This window comes from Drosophila ficusphila, unplaced genomic scaffold, assembly GCF_018152265.1.
Source record: "Drosophila ficusphila isolate 14025-0441.05 unplaced genomic scaffold, ASM1815226v1 contig_198, whole genome shotgun sequence".
Classification (NCBI taxonomy): Eukaryota; Metazoa; Arthropoda; class Insecta; order Diptera; family Drosophilidae; genus Drosophila; species Drosophila ficusphila.
In genome coordinates, this window is record NW_025064092.1 from 9,467,563 (window position 1) to 9,487,046 (window position 19,484).

At 50.3% G+C, this 19,484-nt stretch overlaps 3 protein-coding genes across 4 annotated transcripts; all 3 read left to right on the plus strand.

Moving 5' to 3' along the window:
• The first annotated feature begins 967 nt into the window (after positions 1 to 967).
• LOC108091280 (venom carboxylesterase-6) lies at positions 968 to 3,181 on the plus strand. Its single transcript, XM_017190394.2, has 4 exons — positions 968 to 1,897; positions 2,098 to 2,445; positions 2,571 to 2,863; positions 2,928 to 3,181. The coding sequence occupies exons 1-4, from the start codon at positions 995 to 997 to the stop codon at positions 3,133 to 3,135; spliced, it is 1,752 nt and encodes a 583-aa protein (XP_017045883.1). The 5' UTR covers positions 968 to 994; the 3' UTR covers positions 3,136 to 3,181.
• Positions 3,182 to 3,812: 631 nt separating this feature from the next.
• LOC108091301 (L-asparaginase) lies at positions 3,813 to 7,404 on the plus strand. The gene is made up of 4 exons (XM_017190423.2): positions 3,813 to 4,585; positions 5,115 to 5,350; positions 5,416 to 6,165; positions 6,262 to 7,404. The coding sequence occupies exons 1-4, from the start codon at positions 4,363 to 4,365 to the stop codon at positions 6,967 to 6,969; spliced, it is 1,917 nt and encodes a 638-aa protein (XP_017045912.1). The 5' UTR covers positions 3,813 to 4,362; the 3' UTR covers positions 6,970 to 7,404.
• Positions 7,405 to 7,599: 195 nt separating this feature from the next.
• LOC108091300 (protein lava lamp) lies at positions 7,600 to 18,181 on the plus strand. Of its 2 annotated transcripts, none has more exons than XM_017190421.1 (10): positions 7,600 to 7,703; positions 8,013 to 8,263; positions 8,330 to 8,401; positions 8,469 to 8,549; positions 8,617 to 12,693; positions 12,937 to 13,032; positions 13,095 to 17,148; positions 17,219 to 17,351; positions 17,486 to 17,700; positions 17,769 to 18,181. In XM_017190421.1, the coding sequence occupies exons 2-10, from the start codon at positions 8,210 to 8,212 to the stop codon at positions 17,870 to 17,872; spliced, it is 8,886 nt and encodes a 2,961-aa protein (XP_017045910.1). In that variant the 5' UTR covers positions 7,600 to 7,703; positions 8,013 to 8,209; the 3' UTR covers positions 17,873 to 18,181. The 2 variants fall into 2 exon arrangements, with proteins under 2 accessions (XP_017045910.1, XP_017045911.1); XM_017190422.1 differs by lacking the exon at positions 7,600 to 7,703 and adding an exon at positions 7,717 to 7,991 and having other exon boundaries at positions 8,178 to 8,263.
• Positions 18,182 to 19,484: the final 1,303 nt, after the last annotated feature.

Consider the following 19,484-nt stretch of genomic DNA (forward strand, 5'->3'; position numbering starts at 1 on the left):
TGACAGACCAACGTTGGCCAAATTAAATCATTATGCCGCCAACAGTGGGATCAGGCGAATACGACAAATAACAAACGTTTCAAAATTAAACTTATGAAAACATAAAGGGATATTATCTCAAAGGGGATTTGAACCAACTTAAATTTAAAACGGATATTCATTGCACTTACCCGCTTTTAATAGTTTTTCATATTGATGGGTGTGTTTTGTTTATCCTTGTAAATCCATTTTTAATAATAGTTTCTGGTATTGGTGGTTGTGTTTCGTTTATCCTTATATTATTTAGTTTTCAGACAGCATTCAATAAAATCCATTTTTCCCATTAATTGAAGCACAATTAACTGCCAAAAAATAATTGATTAATAACAATGATCTCATAATGATATCTACTCTTTCCAAAGAAACTCACCCGCAGCTAATAAATAGATGACAATACATTTACTTACGGTGGCTAATCGATTTAATGACACACCTTATACCACGGTTTACGTCTCGATTTGACCAATTTTGCGCAATGTTCCAAAACGAAACCTAAACATCTGAAATTGATGTCGATGCTTGATGTTGAGCTGATGCTGATTACGATGCTAAGTGGCAAAAAAACATATCAGTGCGTGCACATTGCCATTTGCATACTCTTCCAGCTGCGTTATCGCTTCCTAAAATTAAAAAAAATGTTAACGATAAAATAAACTGACATCTAGGGTATTTAATAAAGGCATGTGATTTTAGTTAGTGAAGTTATTAAAAACAATAACTGGTTAGGAAGTATACAGAGCAAACTTCTAGACATATTTTCAAAACACGCAGTGTAGAGTACGAAAAATGAGCAGAATTAATGAGCTAAGAGACGGGCCGCTAAAAAAATTCGGTAAACAAGTTCGCTGGCTCTCCACCACCAGCTTGGCTATTGGATGATGTTGTAATCTTAAAACTACGAGCGCTGTGCAGCCGCTAAATCAGTCTGAAGTCGGACTTCAAAAGCGCGGACGCGATGACAAGAAACGCTGCCTTCTGTTTGATCCAGGTGATTCTGTTGTGCGTTTGCAGCCAGCGCGGCGATGGACGCAATTCGCAGAGCTTGCACGTGCGATTGGCCCACGGCGGCTGGTTGATCGGACGCCACATGACCACCCACAATGGTCGGCACATGCGGGCGTTCATGGGTGTCCCGTACGCGGAGCCACCGCTCGGCGATCTTCGCTTCCGTCCGCCGGTGGCGAAGGCCTCCTGGGAGGGCGAACGTCTGGCCATCAAGGATGCACCTATCTGCCTGCAGCGCGACCCCTTCCGACGCGACATGATCATCGAGGGCTCCGAGGACTGCCTGTATCTCAATGTCTACACGCCCGAAACGCCGAAAGTGAATGGATCATTGCCCGTGATGGTGTGGTTCCATGGCGGTGGCTGGCAATGCGGCTCCGGCATCAGCAGCTTCTACGGTCCGGACTTCCTGTTGGACCACGACGTCGTCCTGGTCTCGGCCAACTTTCGACTGGGCCCGCTCGGCTTTCTCAGCACCGAGACGCTCGACTGTCCCGGTAATAATGGCTTGAAGGACCAACTGGAGGTCCTTCGCTGGGTGCGTGCGAACATCGGAAGCTTTGGCGGTGATCAAAATAGTGTTACTGTGTTCGGTGAGAGCGCTGGCGGCGCCAGTGTCACCTATCACATGCTGTCGGAGAAGTCGCGCGGCTTACTGCACCGAGGCATCGCCCAGTCGGGCACCTACTTCAATCCCTGGGCTCAGCCCGCTCATAAAGGAGTCGCAGCTGGCAGGGCCACCAAGTTGGCCGAGCTGGTCGGCTGCGGATCAGCCGGTGAATGGCCGCAAAAACTGGAGTGCCTGCGGGAAAGGCCTGCCGATGAAATTGTGGCCTCCTTATACGACATGTTTGTAAGTTCCCAAGTTGTATGTGCTTAAAAATATTCGTTCGATCTTTAAATCCAACATAATTTAAAAGACTTTGTTATAATTAACAAAAGAAGCCACTCAACAGAAGTGGTTGACCAAAAAGAATACAATGCAATTATTAAGCAAATTAGGTGAAGGGAAAACAAACTAGGCTAATCAGTCTTACCTTAACTTATTGACAGGTTTGGGACTTTGACCCAATGATACCCTTTCCGCCAGTCATCGAACCGGAGCACGAGGACGCCTTCCTCACGGTTTCACCTCGCCAGGCGCCACGGCCTCATGGATTACAACTGCCACTGCTCGTTGGTGCCACCGCCGAAGAGGGACTCCTGAAAACAGCCGCCCTGCTGAATCTTCCCCAGCTGCTGGCCGAGTTTAAGTCGCAGTTCGAGCAGGTCCTGCCCGTCGTCCTCAACTACGATCATCACGAGGATACCGTGCAGCAGAGTATTACGCAGCGCATCGAGGGCTTTTACTTCAAGGCGGGTCACGATTACGATAAGGCCAACCACCAGAATCTGACCGATGTAAGTGGTAATCTACAATGCAAAGAAAACTTGTAAGATTCAAACCAATTTTTTATGTGAATTCAAAATGGTAAAATTGAGAGCCATTTCAATTTGCAATTATGATCCATTTCTTACTCTTTCAGCTGATTTCGGATGGCTGGTTTGTGGCTGGTATCGATGAGTACTTGCGCCTTCGGATGTCCCAAGAGGGCGTGGCACCCACATATGTCTACCTTTTCGATCACAAGGGCGCCGCCAGTTTTACGGAGATTTTCAAGGGCGGACGAAATGAATTCTACGGCGCGTGTCATGCCGAGGAGCTGCAGTATTTATTCCCGATTGGCCGGGAGCTGTTTGTGAGTGCGGTGCCCACGCGAAAAGATCTGGAACTCCGTGAACTGATGCTCCATTTGTGGGTCAGCTTTGCAAGAACGGGGTAACTGTACCTGCTGAAACTGAAACGTTGATTACCTTGATTTTATTGTTGTTGTTCCTTGTAGCAATCCAAATCCGACGAATGTCAGCTTCCATTTGCCCACTTGGAGTCCTGCGTCCAGTTATCCCGTGGAATATGCCCGTTTGGGAACCAAAATCGAGGATTCGCCGTCAATTTTCCGACTGGAGAATGCACTAATGCAACAGCGCGTCGATTTTTGGAGGGACTTGCAGCCCCACTTGCCGGCCAGCCACAACCACAACGAGCTATAGTTTTCACAGTTTTCATCCAAATGTATTCCATATTGCACTTCATTACAACGGCGTTTCAATTTTTGAAAATCACAAGATGAAATTTTATTGCGCAATTGGGTTTTTTGGTTTTGCCGCGAAGGTAACGGATATTAAAAGCTGCCGGACCTGGGAAGGCTTTCGAGGTTGCCAGACCGTCAAAATTATGCTTTCTAGCTAATTTTTAGAGAAGATAAAATTGGGTGAAAAATTTTAACTTAAACATAGATGTACAACATTTACGGGAAATTACTTACATATGGTTAAATATGCTTTTCACTATGTTTAAGAACTTAATAAGTATCAGTTCTTAAAATCAATTTTTATTTGAAAAACGCAAACATCATTAACAACATGTCAACTTAAAATTTAGTGCAAAACAAACATTTGTTTGGATTATTGCAAAAGTTTTAGAATAATATTAAGGGACATAGATTATAAGTCATTAAGATATAAATATTTTATCAGAAACAGGCACTGAAAACGTATCAGGAAGTTCCAATTGGGATATATTAGATTTTTTAGCTTTTTAAATTTATCGATATTCGCTGATATGGCTTCGCCCATAATAGAGTAGCCACATCGTTAGAGAAACATTACCAACTACTAAACAAATCAATACAGAAAAATACAGATCTATTCTATATATAGAAGGCTGGGAAAAGCAAAAAACAGATGTTATATTTTTGAATACTTGTAAACACGTAAACCAGACAAGGGGAAAATTTTCAAAATTTAGCAAAAATAAGCCGGAAATTCGCAACGAAAAAGTCAACAAACAAGTTTATCGATAGTTCGCCCAGCTGATTTGATGTTTATTTATGGTCAAAATATTGCTATCTTGAGAGAGGAAGTACCCCTAGCGCTTGAATTTCATTAGATTAGTCATGAACGTCACAAGCCAAAGTCTTTAGCGTTATCTATATAAATCACAGCGCCGTCGTGATTTGACTTTTGGAATCCAATTTCCTTTTTGAAGGCAAGAACTCGGGAACCACGTGCTATCAAAGCTCCCCCGCGAATAACTATACATATTATATATTATATATTTGGAATCCGGATTAGACCGATAACAAGTTGCCCAAATATAATCAGAGGCACGGGTTGTTAATGGATTTTCTGTTTACGCCCCGAAACCATTCAGTAATCAAGCGATAAGACGGATTGGCAACCGGTGTTCCGCTTTCATTTGTTATTAAATATTCAGCCATGTCCGCGAACGGAGTGGATATTCCCGCACTGAAGACCAATGGTCACGAGAGACTCACATCGCTGGACAAGGGCATGCCGCCGGCGTCACCCACCTTACCGAGTCCCACGATCCGGAGGAACAAGAGCGATGGCAAGCTGATGGCCCAGGATGTGAAGGAAGCTCGGGTGAAGGTCATATACACGGGCGGAACCATCGGAATGGTGCGCAACGACCGGAACGGTGAGCAATATATGAAAACCAAGATCTACCGTTAACTAAACAAGAATTGTTTACAAGAAAATTCCATTTTGTTAGGAATATATTTCTGATTGGATATTTTTTCTGTTCAAAAAAAAATTTGAAATGCCAATCTACATCATTTACCATATTATATGATATATTCTCTTTTTTTACCAAGGAGAGTCCCAAAAATATTCCCCAGATAAGATAAAAGATAGAACTATGCACCTGAGCCATAGTTTGATTGAATACGGAATGACAATTCATTTTCGTAGATTAGAAGTCTGGATATTTATGGTTCTTAATCAAGTTGATATGTACTTAAACGAGCATCACATTAACATATGCGAAGTATTTACATAAAGCTTTCATTTTAATCAAGCAATCATCAATAACAAACAAACTATTAAAAATGTTAAGTAAATATTTACTTGTAGCATTTTATTTGCTTAGTATTACGCGTTCTAATCAGGGATTTATAAAACACTTAATAATATTTAAGACTAATGTATGTGTTTTATCATTTCAGTGCTGGCTCCCATTCCCAATGCCCTGGTGCGCAGCATTCGGAAGTATCCAAACATCCACGATGAGGAGTACGCCTTGCGACGCTTTGGGACGTCCGCATCGATGGCCCCACTGGTTCTGCCCTTTGTTCAGGGCGTGGACCGCAGGATTATCTATCAGATCACAGAATATGCACCGCTGCTGGACAGCAGTAATATGACGATGAACGACTGGGCTCGAATTGCCAGTGATATTCAGGTAATTGCCTGGGAAATGCATTTTATGTAATGGTTTAAATAATTTCCTTTATTTCCATTTTGCAGCAATCCTACGAGTTCTTCGATGGCTTTGTGGTGCTCCACGGCACCGATACACTTTCGTACACGGCCTCTGCCTTGTCGTTTATGCTGGAGAATCTGGGCAAGACGGTGATCATCACGGGCTCCCAAATTCCCATTTTCGAGACGCGAACCGATGGCAAGGATAACTTCACGTCGGCCTTGATTATAGCCGGTAATTTTATCATTCCGGAGGTGTGCATCCTGTTTGGCCACAAGCTCATGCGCGGCAATCGGACGGTGAAGGTCAGCTCGAATGCCCTGGACGCCTTCGATTCACCGAATGTTCCACCGCTGGCGAGGATCGGCATCGATGTGAATGTGGACTACCGTCAGATTTTCCGGCCGTGCAGTATTGAAAGATTTTGCGTTCATCTGAATCTTGATGAGAACGTTGGTTTGCTGCGAATTTTCCCGAGCATTTCGCACTCCACGTTTCGTGCATTCTTGGCTCCACCGATCCGCGGCGTCGTCCTGCAATCCTTTGGATCTGGAAACATCCCCTCGAATCGAACGGACTTGATCGACGAACTGCGGGCTGCCGATGAACGGGGTGTGATCATCATAAATTGTACGCAGTGTCCCAATGGCACAGTGGCCGAAATTTACGATACGGGAAAAGTGCTCTGCGATGTGGGCGTCATTCCTGGTTACGACATGACCCCCGAGGCGGCGCTCTCCAAGTTGGCCTATGTCATTGGGAAGGAAGATTGGTCATTGGAGGTCAAAAAGCAGGTAAAACTCTACTGCTTTTAAAGTGTTATTAATTTAACAATATGTGTATCAAATTGGAAATCTTCTTTTGTTTACAATCAAATCTTTTTTCTTTAGATGATGCAGTCAAACTTGAGGGGCGAACTGACATCCCTTAAGGCACCTAAGATGGAGGACTACGATCTGGTGGATGCGGTGGCGCGATCTTTGCACTTATCCTCGCCCCAAGAACTTGATCAACTGGGCGAAACCCTCTTCCCGGCGATGATAAATGCCGCCGTAGCGGAGGCCGATCTCAAGAAGATCAACAATCTAAAGGCCTATGGAGCCGATTTGTCTGGCACGAATCATGATCAGCGGACGGCGTTGCACTTGGCCTGTCAGCTGGGAAACGTGGAGATCGTGAAGTACCTTCTGCAGAATGGCGTATCCGTGCATGTGAGGGATCGCTATGATCGCACGCCGCTGCTGGAGGCCGTGTCCACCGATAGTCACGAGATCATCCAGCTGCTGATCAACTGCGGTTCCCATTTGACGGGATCTTCGCGTGCGGTTGGCGAGCAGCTTTGTGCGGCCGCCGCTCGAGGATCGATGGTCAGATTGAAGTCCTACCAGCTGGCTGGTGCTGACCTGGCCCAATCGGATCCTTCGGGCAGGACTGCGTTGCATGTGGCTGCACTGCATGGATTTCTGGAGGTGGTGCAATACGTTCTCCCGTATTTCGAGAATCCTCACGAGAAGGACATGCTCGGATTGAGCGCCTTGGAGTATGCGGAACGTGGCGGGCATGCAGCAATTATAGAGGCTCTAAAAAAATCCCTCTAACTCAGGAACTTTCCAAAGAAATCTCTTCCAAACCATAACTCACAGAAATTGTTCCTAAACCATGAGGACGACCTGTTTAAATTAATTGCATTTTAACCAGATTTTGTAAATTCAAAGTCCTAGAGGCTTTTGGCACATCGAGTTTCGATATTTTTGTACTTAAGTATCGCATCTAGTCTGGTGGTTCCTTATTATGTTTTTGTGTAGCTCACATATTATATTTTATGTTTAACACAGCTATTTTAATAGCATAATTTTTTGATTGCTATTTAAAGCTTTACCTCAAACTCATGCTTGATTTTTATGTTTAAATAAGAAATAATGTTATCTGTCACTTGACCTTTGTTTTCAATAGTTTTAATTTATTTATAAAACTCTAGTGGTTTTCAGTGTTATATATAAATGATGGTTTAATATATTAAAAATGTCACCGCTTTACAATAGTTTAATTATTAAATATCTAACATCGAAAAATTGTAAACATATATAAAGAAATTATTGTATTTAAATTTTGTTATATTATATTAATAAAGCCGGAACTTAACATGTAATCTTCTAAAAAGTGTTTTTCAAATAAGTGGGTCAGACAGTGCTGCATAACTCGCACCCTTCTGGAATTACCCAACACTTACGATAATGCCATTCGCAACGAACGCCCAGGGCCGACTGACCCAATTCCGTTGTTGCGCAGCCCTGATTTTGCATTGTTTTTACGCTGGCATTAAATAGAATTGGTAAATACACGTTTGTCAGCTTAATCAAATTGAAGTTCTTTCATTCCGATCGAGTTGTCGCCGATTCAAGTGTCGTTAACGCATTGGAAAATCGTGAAAAAGCGCTTGAAAAAATCAGCAAACAAAACACGCACACACACCCTCACACAGGCAAACACGCAACGACACGAACACACACTCATGCAAGGAGGTGCACACGTCAGTGCCACGAAATCTAAAAAATACAAAAACTAGAAGTTACAGACAAACCGATCGGATCGGAACTTGAAGATATATGCTAGCTACATGGTAATACCTCTCTCGTTGCAGTCAATGTCGATAGATAGCGCTGCGCAGCCACCGTGGATATATAATCGGTCCTTCAGATAGCTAGTCCGCATATATATATTCCCGATTCCCCGACTTCTGTTTTGTTTTTTTGTTTGCTTCCTTTCTTTTTTTTTGGTTTGTTTGTTTTTCCCATTTGGTTACTAGATAGTTAGTAATATTTTGTAATTGAAACGACAATGGCGGAGGATTCGGCTGCCTTGGAGAGTTCCTACGATTTCTCCATCGTTCAGGTGGGTTTTTCATTGTAGATGTTTTCTATTAATAAGAATATAATAACTTGAAATGTTATATTGCAGCCCGAAGATCACGAATATGGCGAGGCGGATATACGCTTGATGGGCAGCTCCAACGATCTGTCCTTGTTACAGGTGAGGAAATCCTTTATTTAACGCTTGAATTAAACCATTTAACCTGTGAACATTATCGCCTTTGCAGAATGTATCCGCCAGCACAACGAGAGGCACCGAAGGCAAGGGCCGTTTGGACAGCCTTAAAGAGAATCTTTACAAGCAGCAGGTGAGCGAGTTAAATAATTGTACCCACTTTAACACGTAACTATTCAATCCTATTCCCCCTCATTCAGGAGCGCCTTACTGCCTTAAAAGAGCGCGCTCTGAGGAAATCCCAGGATGGGCGACGCCAGTCCAGCATGAGTGACTCCATGGAGTCGCTAAAGACGCTCGGACAGAAGCTCACCGTTTTGAAAACGCGTGCCGGGGACTCCTCAACGCCTCTGGTCACGCCCACAAAGGACAGCGCCCCCGGCGGAGATGGTTCGCTGCTCCAAACGAGCGGCAGCGAGAAGCTACTGATGCTCACCCAGCGCACCGAGCAGAACCGAGCGCTGTTGGAGCAACGCAAGAGGGATCTGGCCAAGTCCCTGCTCTCCGTGAAGTCGAATATTGGCCACCAAACGACTGCCGAGCTGGGCTCTTCGATGACGGATCTGCGGCAAGCGACGTCCACCTCCAATCCACCGGTTTCCCGTCACCGTTCCGCCTTGGATCTGGAGGCCCAGGGCCAGGAGCCGGTGGACGAGGGCCGGGTGAAGCTGCTCAGGAATCGCATGAAGCTGACGGAACTCAAGCAGGGCCGCCAGGAGCAGGAGCTGCAGGAATTGCGGACAGAGCTCGCACGGCGCGCCAATCTCATCGAGCAATTGGAGCAGTCCGGTGCGGAATTGCAGCGAACGCTGACCCAGCGCAACGAGGAGCTGGAGCAGCTGCGTCTGGGCAAAGAAGAGGAGGTTGAGAAGGTGGAGAAGGCGGAGAAGCAGGAGGGAGAGAGCCTGCAGGAGCAGGAGCATTCCCGCCTGCAAGGAGAGGTTTTAGTGCTAAGAGAACGACTGGCAGAGCTGGAGAACATCAACGATCTGCTAGAGACGACCCGCTGCGAACTCCAGGAGGAGCTGACCACGGCGCGCGAACGAGAACGACAGCGAGAACTGGAACTGGAGCAGAAGCAGGAGGAGGAGCAGGAATCCCCCAGCAGTCTGCAGCCTATGGCGTCGTCCACCGATGCTCAGGTGAGCGTGGAGCTGGCCAAACAGCTGCAGGAACTCACCAACCAGCTCTCCGAACTGCAAGCCACCAACGAGGATCTGCGCCAGCAGATAGCCAACCAAACGAAGCTCCAGGTGAGCGATGAGAGTGTCTCGCAGCGACTCAAGGAGCTGGAGGACCATATAGCCGTACAATCCGCTCAGCTGGAGGAGCAAAAGCTCGCCATGGCTGCCCAGAGTGAAGAGCTGGCCGAAAAGACCACGGAACTCAATGTGCTCAATGTGAATCTTCGTCTGCTGGAGGAGAAGCTGGCCCAAAGCAGTCGCAGCAAACCCCTGTTCCTCGACGTTGCCTCCGAGGATGGCGAGGCCAGCAAGCAGCTGCAGGAGGAACTGCAGCAGCTGAAGCAGAAGCTGGACGAGTCCAACAAGGCCAACATCAAGCTGAAGCTCAAGTGCAAGCAGGCGGAGAAGCAGCTGCAGAAGCTGCAATCCCAGGACGGCCAGCAGCAGTTGGCCACGCTGACCGCCGAGAACGAGGAGCTGCAGCAGAGGATCACCGTGCTGGAGGACGAAAAGGGCCAGTGGCAGTTGGCTCACATGCACGAGGAGGAGGAGGATGAGGAGACGGCGACGGCGGCGGTAAAACCAGCCAGCAAACCAGAGCCGCTGGCCGAAATGCAATTGGAAACGATTCGCCTGCTGGAAGAGCAGAAACTGGAACTCCAGCAGGCACTGGAGGGACTGCAGCAGGGTCACGAGTCCGCCCGCGTGGAATCCGAGCTCAGCGAGGCGCAGCTGGAGGAGCAGCTCAACCAGCGGGTGCAGCAGCTGGAGCAGGAGGCCCAGGAGCAGCGCCAGCAGCTGGACACCCTTCAATCCGAAAAAGAAACCCTCGACAAGAAGCTAACCCACTACATCAACGAGAACATGGAGCTGCTGGACAAGCTGGAGAAGCTCAGCTCGTCCAGTTCGGCGGAATCGATCGAGATCGTGGAACGCCAGCAGCTGGAGTGCTTTGGCCAACGAAGACCGGCCAGCGAGGGCGATGCCCAGGAGCAGAAGCAGGTGGTCGATCCACCGGTTCCCAGTCACGTCAGCGAGCTCACCCAAACGGAGGATGCGGAGGAGGAGGAGGAGGAGCGGTCCGGCGAGAGTCTTTCCCAGCTGCGAGAACGCCTGGAGCTGTTCACCCAGGAGCGCGGCGAAGTGCTGGACAAGCTGGAGCAGCTGTCCGCCGAGAATGTGCAGCTGCAGGCGCGCCTGGAGGAGAGCACCACCTCGCTGCAGCTCCTCCAGCGCGAGAGGGAGCGGGATAGGGAAAGGGATCTGCTCTCCTCCACGTCCACCTCCTCCAATCTCTCGCAGGAGCTGAGCTCCATGCAGCGCTCCTCGGAGGTGGTGGCCGCCTTGGACGCCGGCGAGGGTGGACCCGTGCTCTTCGAGAAGTGCGAGAAGTCCCTCAGCAAGCTCAACTCCGAGCTGGAGGCCTATCGCCGGGCCAACGATCGCCAGGCCAAGTTCAACGTGGCCAAGAAGCTGGCCAAGGAGGCCAAGAACTGTCACACGCAGCTCAGCGAGCTCCTCCACAAGGTGAAGGAGGCCAGCACGGCGGTGGAAACGGTCACCGTGGTGGAGACTGTGGTGGCCGTCACCGCTCCCAATGGCAAAGCTCTGGCGGAGTACGAGCAGCTCAATGCCCAGAATGCCGAACTCAAGGCGGTGATCTCGCGATTGCGCCAGGAACTCGATGAGCTGAGGGAGAGCTATCCAGAGTCGGAGAACCCTCCTTTGGCCATCGTTGGTGGTTCGGATTCCCAGAGGAATGAGGAGGAGCTGCTGCAACTGCAGTCGCTGCTGGAGGACACACGCTCGTCGCTCGAGGAGCAACGCCAGCAGGTGGAGGAGCAGGCGGAACAGATCCGCGAGCTGCGGCAAATCGAAGCAGATCAGCGGGAATTGGTGGCCAGGCAGAGCGCGGAGATCACACAGCTGCAGCTGCAGACGGAGCAGTTCGATCAGCTGCTCAACTCGAAGGAGATGAGCCACGAGAAGCAACTGGAGCAGCAGACGAGGATCCGCAGGGAGTTGGAGTCGCGCAGCGAATCGCTGGAGGGCGAACTGAGCATCCTGCAGGCTCTGGTGGCCGAGCAGAAGCAGCAGCTGATCGAGAACCTCAGCGAGAGCGAGCACACGCTCAATCTCAAGCTGCTGGAGCTGCAGTCCGCCCAGGAGGAGCTGCGGGAGCTGCGCGCCAAGGAGGAGGATCCCGACCAGCTGCGCGAGGCTCTGCGCATCAGCAAGAGTCTGGCCGCCCAGCAGGTGAGCGAGCTGGCCTCCAGCCAGGAGACCATCGACGCCCTGAACCAGCAGATCCAGGAGCTGTACCAGGGTGTGGAGCAGACCCGCCAGGAGGAGCAGCTCAAGACGCGAGAGCTGCGCGAGAAGCTCAAGAAGTATGCCCTCAACCTGAAGAAGCGCACGCAGGACAACGCCGATCTCGAGCAGAAGGTCCAGGAGCTGACCAGCCAGCTGCAGCAGGAGCAGGAGGCCAGGCAGCAGGACCAGGAGGCCAGGCAGCAGGAACAGGAGGCCAGGCAGCAGGAGACACAGCAGGTGGACACCCAGCAGGTGGAGCAGTTGCAGCAGCAGATCAGCAAACTCAACGAAGACCTGAAGGCCAAGATCCACGTGAACCTCGAGAACCGCGATGCACTGCGCCAGCTGAAGCAGCAAATCCTCGAGCAGGAGCAACTGTTGCAGCAGCGCGATGCGGAGCTCCAGGACGCCCAGCTGGTCAACAAGGAGCTGCGACGCGAGCGCCAGGAAGCCGAGCAGGAGGTCTTCCAGCAGGGCCAGGAGAACGCCAGACTGAAGGAGGCGGTTTCGCAACTCCAGCGGGAGATCGAGAAGCTGCGACAGCAGTCCAGCGAAGAGCCAGCGGCTGTCGAGGATCTGCGGCGTCAGCTGGAGCAGAAGTCGAAGAAGTTCGAAAAGTCCAAGGAGCTGATAAAGCACCGCAATGCCACCATTCAGGCGCTGCAGCGGGAACTCCAGCAGCTGCAGCAGGATCACGAGGAGCAGCAGGCCAGTGAGGTGGAGCATGTGCGAACGAAGAGAGCCACCCAGGAGCAACTGCATTCGGAGAAGGACGCGGAGGTGGGTCATTCATTCATTGATTCATATATTCATTCGTGGATTGATGCATTCATTCATTTATTTATTCATTCATTCATTTATTCATTCATTGATTTATTTATTCACTCATTCATTTATTGATTTATTGATGAATTCATTCATTGATTCATTCATTCATTTATTCGTTCATTTATCATTCATCATTCATTCATTCATTTATTATTTATTATTATTATTTATATAAATTAAATCTCTTAATCGCAGATTGCTAATTTGCGCAAGGAGATTGCCGCGTTGGAGAGCCAAAGAATCGATGGCAACGCAACCAAGAGCACAGCGCCACCATTGGACAGTCAATCGGTGAGTCCAGTTGTCTTATTAAGTGATCGTATTCAATCTACTAACCCACAATCAACCTCCAGCATTTGGAATCCCTGCGAGCGGCCGAGGAGGAGCAGCAGCAGCTGCGTGTCCAGCTGACGGCCGCCCAGGAGCAGCACTCCCTGCTGGCGCAGCAGTACGCCGGCGACAAGGCCAACTTCGAGATGACCATCGCGCGACTGGAGACGATTCACGAGGGCATTCAGGCCAAACTGCAGGAGGACGCCTCGTACATTGAGTCGCTGGAGGCGCAGAACGCCGAGCTGCAGACGCGAAGCGCGGCGCTCGAGGAGCAGGCCGCCAGTCAGGCGAATCGGGATGCGGCCACCCAGGATCAAGTGCAAATGCTGCAGCAACAGCTGCAACAACAACTGGAGCGTGAGGAGCAGCAGCGCCGGCAGGATCAGCAGCTGCAGGAGCGCCTGGAGGAGCTTGGCCGGCGGGAGCAGGTGCAGCTCCAGCAGCTGGAGTCGGTGGCCGGCGAGGCGGAGGAGGCCAGGCAGCAGCTAACCCGCCTCCAAACGGAACACGAAGCTCTGCATGCGAAGCACGCGCAGATTGCGGCTGCCAATCAAGCGGAGCACCAACGCAGCCACGAGGAGCTCGAGGATCTCCGCCGCCAGCTGGAGGCCAAGGAGACGGATCTGCAGCGGCAGCGGGATGTCTACGGTGCCAACCTGGAGGCCAAGGCAACGGAACTCGAAGAGCTTGAATACGAGCTCAAGAACCAATGGGCCAAGTCGCGAGATCTTGACCAAAAGCTGGAGCGATCCGAGGAGCTGGTCGGCCAGCGGGCGGAGGAAGTGCAGCGGCTCAAAGAAGAGCTCCAGGAGGCGGAGCGCAAGGTGTCCACCTTGGAGCGGGATTGCAGCATGCTGCTTATGCAACAGCAACAGGGAAGCAGCGCCGAGCAGGATGCACTGGAGCTGCAGGAGCTGCGCATGCAGGCGCTGCAGGACAAGACCGAAATGGACAACCTGCGCTCACAGATCGACTCGCTGTGCGCCAACCACAGCCAGGAGCTGCAGGCGCTCCAGCAGCAGATCGCCGAGCTCGATACCTTGGGCCAAAACCAAACCGACGATCAGGTTTACATCGAGACGGAGAACAAGCGGCTGGCGGAGCAGCTGAGCGAGCTGCAGGCCCAGTTGGCCAGGCAGCAGCATCAGCAGTCCCAGCAGCAGCACCAATCCCAATCCCAGCAGCTCCAGCAGCTGCAGCAGCATCAGCAGCTGCAGGCTCATCCTCCATCCACTTCTTTGTTCTTTGGCGGCGACGCTTTGGCTGCTCCCTCACCCTTCGATGAGATTGCCGCCCAACCGCTGAGGGTTTCCTCCCTCGGAGCTGGCATTCCACCACCACCCATTCCGCCCCTGACGCCGCCGCCCACCATCGAGGATCTGCAGCGGAACGTCTCGGATCTGGAGAAGCATGCCCAGGATCTGGAGACGAAGCTGCTGGCGCGGAACCAGGGCTTGGCGGAGCACGAGGAGCGGCGTCTGCAGCTGGAGCAGCGCCTGGTGGAGCTGGAGCGCCTGCTCAGGGAGCGGGACCAGCAGCTGGCCGAGATCAAGGCGGCCAACGAGGAGCGCGAACGATTGGCCGCCCTGGAGAAGCTCATCCAACCAACGGCGGCAGCGGCAGCGACAGCGCCCACGTTGGACATGTTCTTCGGCGGGGAAACGGTGACCGATGCAGTGAGTCAGCACTTGGACCTGGGCCTGCCCCAAGCGGAGCCCGTCGAGGAGCCGCTGATCCAGCCGAAGAAAGCCTACTTGTGCCAGCCGAAGCAGGAGAACGTGGAGCCATCGGCGACTTCGATTGATTGGGGCGTGGACGAGGATCCGTGGGCGAGTGCCGCCAACGAGGCGCCGCAAGCGGATGTGGAGCCGCTGCACGCGAGGATCGCCCAATTGGAGCTGCAGCTGGCCACTGCGGAGCAGCAGAAGAGCGAACTGCAAACGAAGGCGGCCAAGCTGATGAAGCGCCTCAAGGAATACAAAACGAAGGCGACGACGACGACCACGCCCACTTTGCAAGTGGACAACGACCTGGACTCGGCCATCATCGATGAGCTGAAGCACCAGCTGCAGCTGCACGAATCCCGTCAAGCGAAGGCGGAGGAGCTGGCGCAGCAGCATGCCCTCGAAAAGGAGAAGCTGGTGAAGCGCATCGATGTTCTGACGGCCGGCAACGAGCGCATGGCGGAGCTGAAGGAGCGCCAGGACATGGACGTGCAGATGTACCAGGCGCGCATCCGGGAGCTCCAGGAGAAGCTCAGCCAACTGGATCAGTGGGATGCCCCTGTTCCTGCTCCAGTTCCTGCTGCTCCGCTTCCTGCGGCCGCCTTCAATCCACTTTTGAGCGGCGACGAAGCGGCGCGACTGGAGAGCCTGCAGGCGGAGAACCAGGACCTGAACTCCGAGTGCCAGGAGCTGCAGGAGAAGCTGAAGGAGGAGCGGCGCCTGGTCCAACTGGCGGAGGAAGCCGCCGCCCAGGCGCAGGCCCAAAGGGAAACGCTGCAGGAGCAGCTAAAGGAGCGTCTGCAGGAGGTGGAGGAGTTGCGCCAAGGACAGACCAATTTGGAGGAGTTGCATTCACTGAAGGCAGAGGTGGAGCACCTGAGGAGCCTTCAAGCCGAAGTGGAGCACCAGAGGAGCCTTCAAACCGAAGTGGAGCACCTGAGGGCCTTCAAAGTGCAGCAGGAGCAGCTGCAGAGCCAGAGAATCCAGGAGGATCAACAGCAGAGCCGGCAAGTCGAGCAGGAGCACCTCGAGCTGGAGCAGCTGAGGAGCCTGCAAGCGGAAGTGGACACCCTGAGGACTCTCCAGCCGGAAGTGGAGCACCTGAGATCCCAGCTGCTGCAGCGGGAAGGCGATCAACTGGAGATGCAGCAACTGCGTCACCAACTCGTCGAACTGGAAGCCCGGTGCTCACGAGACCAAGCGGAACTGGAGGCACTGCGTCAGATCAGAAGCGAGGAGGCGTCTCCGGTGGACGGGGGACGGAGTGATGAGCAGATGGCGCAGCTGCAGGAGAAGGAGGCGGAGATTGTGCATCTGAAGCAGCGCATCGAGGAGCTGATGCGCGAGGACCAAACGGAGAAGCTCGTCTTTGAGATCCTCACCAAAAACCAGGAGCTGCAAATGCTCCGCCTGCAAGTGAAGCAGTTGGAGGAGGACAGGGAGAGCCAGAGTCATCAGGTGACTGCTCCTCCTCCTCCCTCCGCAACAAGCGATGGCGAATCCCTCGACCAGCTGCGATTGCAGTGCGAGCAGCTGCAGCAGGACAAAGCCGACATGGAGGAGGAACTGCGCGTCCTGAACAACCATGTGCTCAGCAGCCTGGAGCTGGAGGATCGGATGAAGCAGACCCTGCTCCAATTGGACACGAAGGACATCGAGATAACCGAGCTGCGCCGCTCCCTGGAGCTGCTGCAGCAGGGCCAAAATCTCGGCCAGAATCCAGTGGCTCAGCAGCAGGTGCCCGATCTGACCACCATCAATCAGCAGTGGGAGCGCGTGGTGGAGCAAAAGTGCGAAGAGGTGGCCAGCATTTGGCAGGAGTATCTCAACCAGAAGGAGGCGGCCTTCCAAGCGGAGCTGGAGAAGCTTAGCCAGCAGCAGAATCAGGAGCACCAGCAGAAGGAACCATCCCCCGTTCAGCCGCAGGAAGGAGCCGCCAATGCAGCTGGTGGCGAAATGATGCTCAATATGCAGAAGGCTCTGGAAACGCAGGAGATGGAGATTGTGACGCTCAAGGAGCAGCTGGCCATCCGTTCGGCTGAGTACGCCCGTCTGGCCGCCCAATACGATCCCTTCCGGCTGCAGAATCGTGGCTCCGGATCCGCCAATCCATCTCAACCGTCGGCAGCCGGCGGGCCACCACCTTTGACCTCCAATGAACCGCTGCCGGAGTACGTGCTCAAAGCGGACTTGGACTACGCCCTGATGATGCTCCACCAGCGGGACATGCGCGTCGAGGAGATGATCGTGGAGCTGGTGCAGCTGCTCGAGGAGCGCGACCACCTGCAGCTGAAGCTATCGGACACACTGCGCCAGTTGGAAACGGAGCGCAGTCGCGTCAGCGATGAACGTGAGTTGGGGATTCTCGATTGGGGATTATAGATGCCATTCTAATTAGCTTTGATGTCCCATTAATTTAGCAACCACCTGCGCCACTGCATCCTCGTCGGCCGCCTCGGGGAGCAGTCCCAGCAAGGCCAGCAGTGCCGGCAGCAGCAGCGAGCATCTGGGCGCCGCCCACACGGGTGCCACTGGCAGTGACCTCAAGCAGAAGTGAGTGGAGTGCAGTGGATATATTATATTATTTATATTATATATATTATATATTATTTTATATATATATATATAATATGATCATGATAATCAGTTGAAAGCTATAACCTTTTATCATCGATTCGATTCGTTAGGCTTGCCGAACTGCAGACGGTGAAGCATTCCAAGGACAAGGCCATCGTGGACGAGCGCGAGCAGCGCCTGCAGCAGATGATCCAGCTGCAGAAGGACATGGCCAAGCAGCAGGGAGCGGGATCGCAGGCACCAGGATCTGGATCTGGATCTGGACCACCAGCGACGACAGCCAATCCCGCAGCAATTGCGGCACCTCCAATCGGCGTGGATCTCTGTGAGTGCGGAAAAATAAGAAATCAAGATGCAATGAAGTGCTAACCCAAACCCAATCCCCATCTGCAGCTCAGTCCGCAGCACTCCGTTCGCCATCGATGATGCTCATGGACTGGATAATGGGCAGCAACAGCAAGGACGAGGAGACGGGTACCCAGTTCTCCTCCGGCTAACCTCCTAATGGACTCCTACAACTGGCCAATTAACCGCGAACCGAACCATTACCTTTCACTCCAATTCTCTGGCCTTCCTTGCACGATCGGACGATGGCGTTAGCATTAGTTCTTTATACGATATTATGTACCTTGGTCTTGGCTGAAAGGCTTCACCCGACCCGGAATTCCCGAATTGTTCCAAACGCGTACGTTTTATGTTGTAGATATGTAAAAAATGTATAAAACAAAACGAAATGAAACGAAGAACGAAGAAGAAGAAGCAGAAGAAAAATTTAACTAAAGAATTTAAGATTTAATTCAATCCAATTTAAAATGTGTGTTTTTTTTACTGCGGAATGGATATAACTCATTATTACCGAACCATTAAGCCCATTGAATTTCGTTTTATTTAAATTTATTTCAAATGATATTTGATGTTTAATTAACAATGTTTCATTTTATTTTTCCTTTAAGAAAAAAACACTTAGTTTTTAAGATTCATGCTGTAAATTTTATAATTGTTTTCCTCCTGTTCGTGTTCCGATCTCCTCATTTTGCGACATCTATATATTTCTTTGATTTTGCGCCTATTTAGCGAGGAGACTTTTGGGTGTGTGTGAGTGTGTGTGTACCTGTGTATGCACTGTGTGTATGTAGGTTGATTTCAATTAAATAATGCAATTGAATGTTGTTTAATGTATCGAAACAATTGTTGAATGTTAAGATCCGTTTCCACATTTTATTATTATTATGTTCATATATATTGTTTTTCCTTTTTGCTACAGCTGACATCAAGTACATTTTGCTTATGATTTGCTTGTTTTTTTTTTTTCATTTGTTTTTATTTCCACTTGTCTTTTTTTTCCACTTGTCTTTTTATTTATTTTTTTTTAGGTTTGTTTTCTGTATTTCTAGTTAAACGTTTAAATACGAGTTTCCACATGCCTATGAAAATACAGCGATCATGCATGTCGGCAAATATATATTCTTGTATAAATCTATATACCCTTTTCAATGCTTTGCAAACTAAATAAAAAAGTCGTAACCACAAACAATTGCGATGAGAGGTGTGAGCCAAATAATAAAGGTTAAAAACAAGTTGCATCGCCAGTTAGTAACCCGGTTTTTACAAGTATAAAGCGAGTAAACAAAGTGCGGTGAAAAAGGAACCAAGTGGGTGTGGCAGACCTATGGATCTAGTTTAAACGATCACCATTACGTGTGTTTGTGTCTGTGTCTGTGTGTGTGTTTGTTTGCATTTGCTTGTTTTCGTGTTCGTAAATGTTTTTAAAAAGTTGATTGATTTTGCTGCACTTATAGATCATATATATCGTATCAGATATAGTTAGTGGATTTTCTGAATTTCGCTGCTAAGTAGGCTTCGGAACTTTATCAATCCGGCCTTGGCAAACAACACAAATTACATAAAGGTTTGCTTATAGAAATTCATTATGTTCGTACAATATTAATATGTATGTATGTATATAGCGGTCATCGAATGGTGTGTGTATGTGTGAAGATGTAACCACTAAAATTACTAAAACAAAACTTAGTAAATGCAAACCCAAAACAGTAATGAATATAAATCTATATAAATTTATTTATATAGCTGCCGCCTTTGATCTCGTTT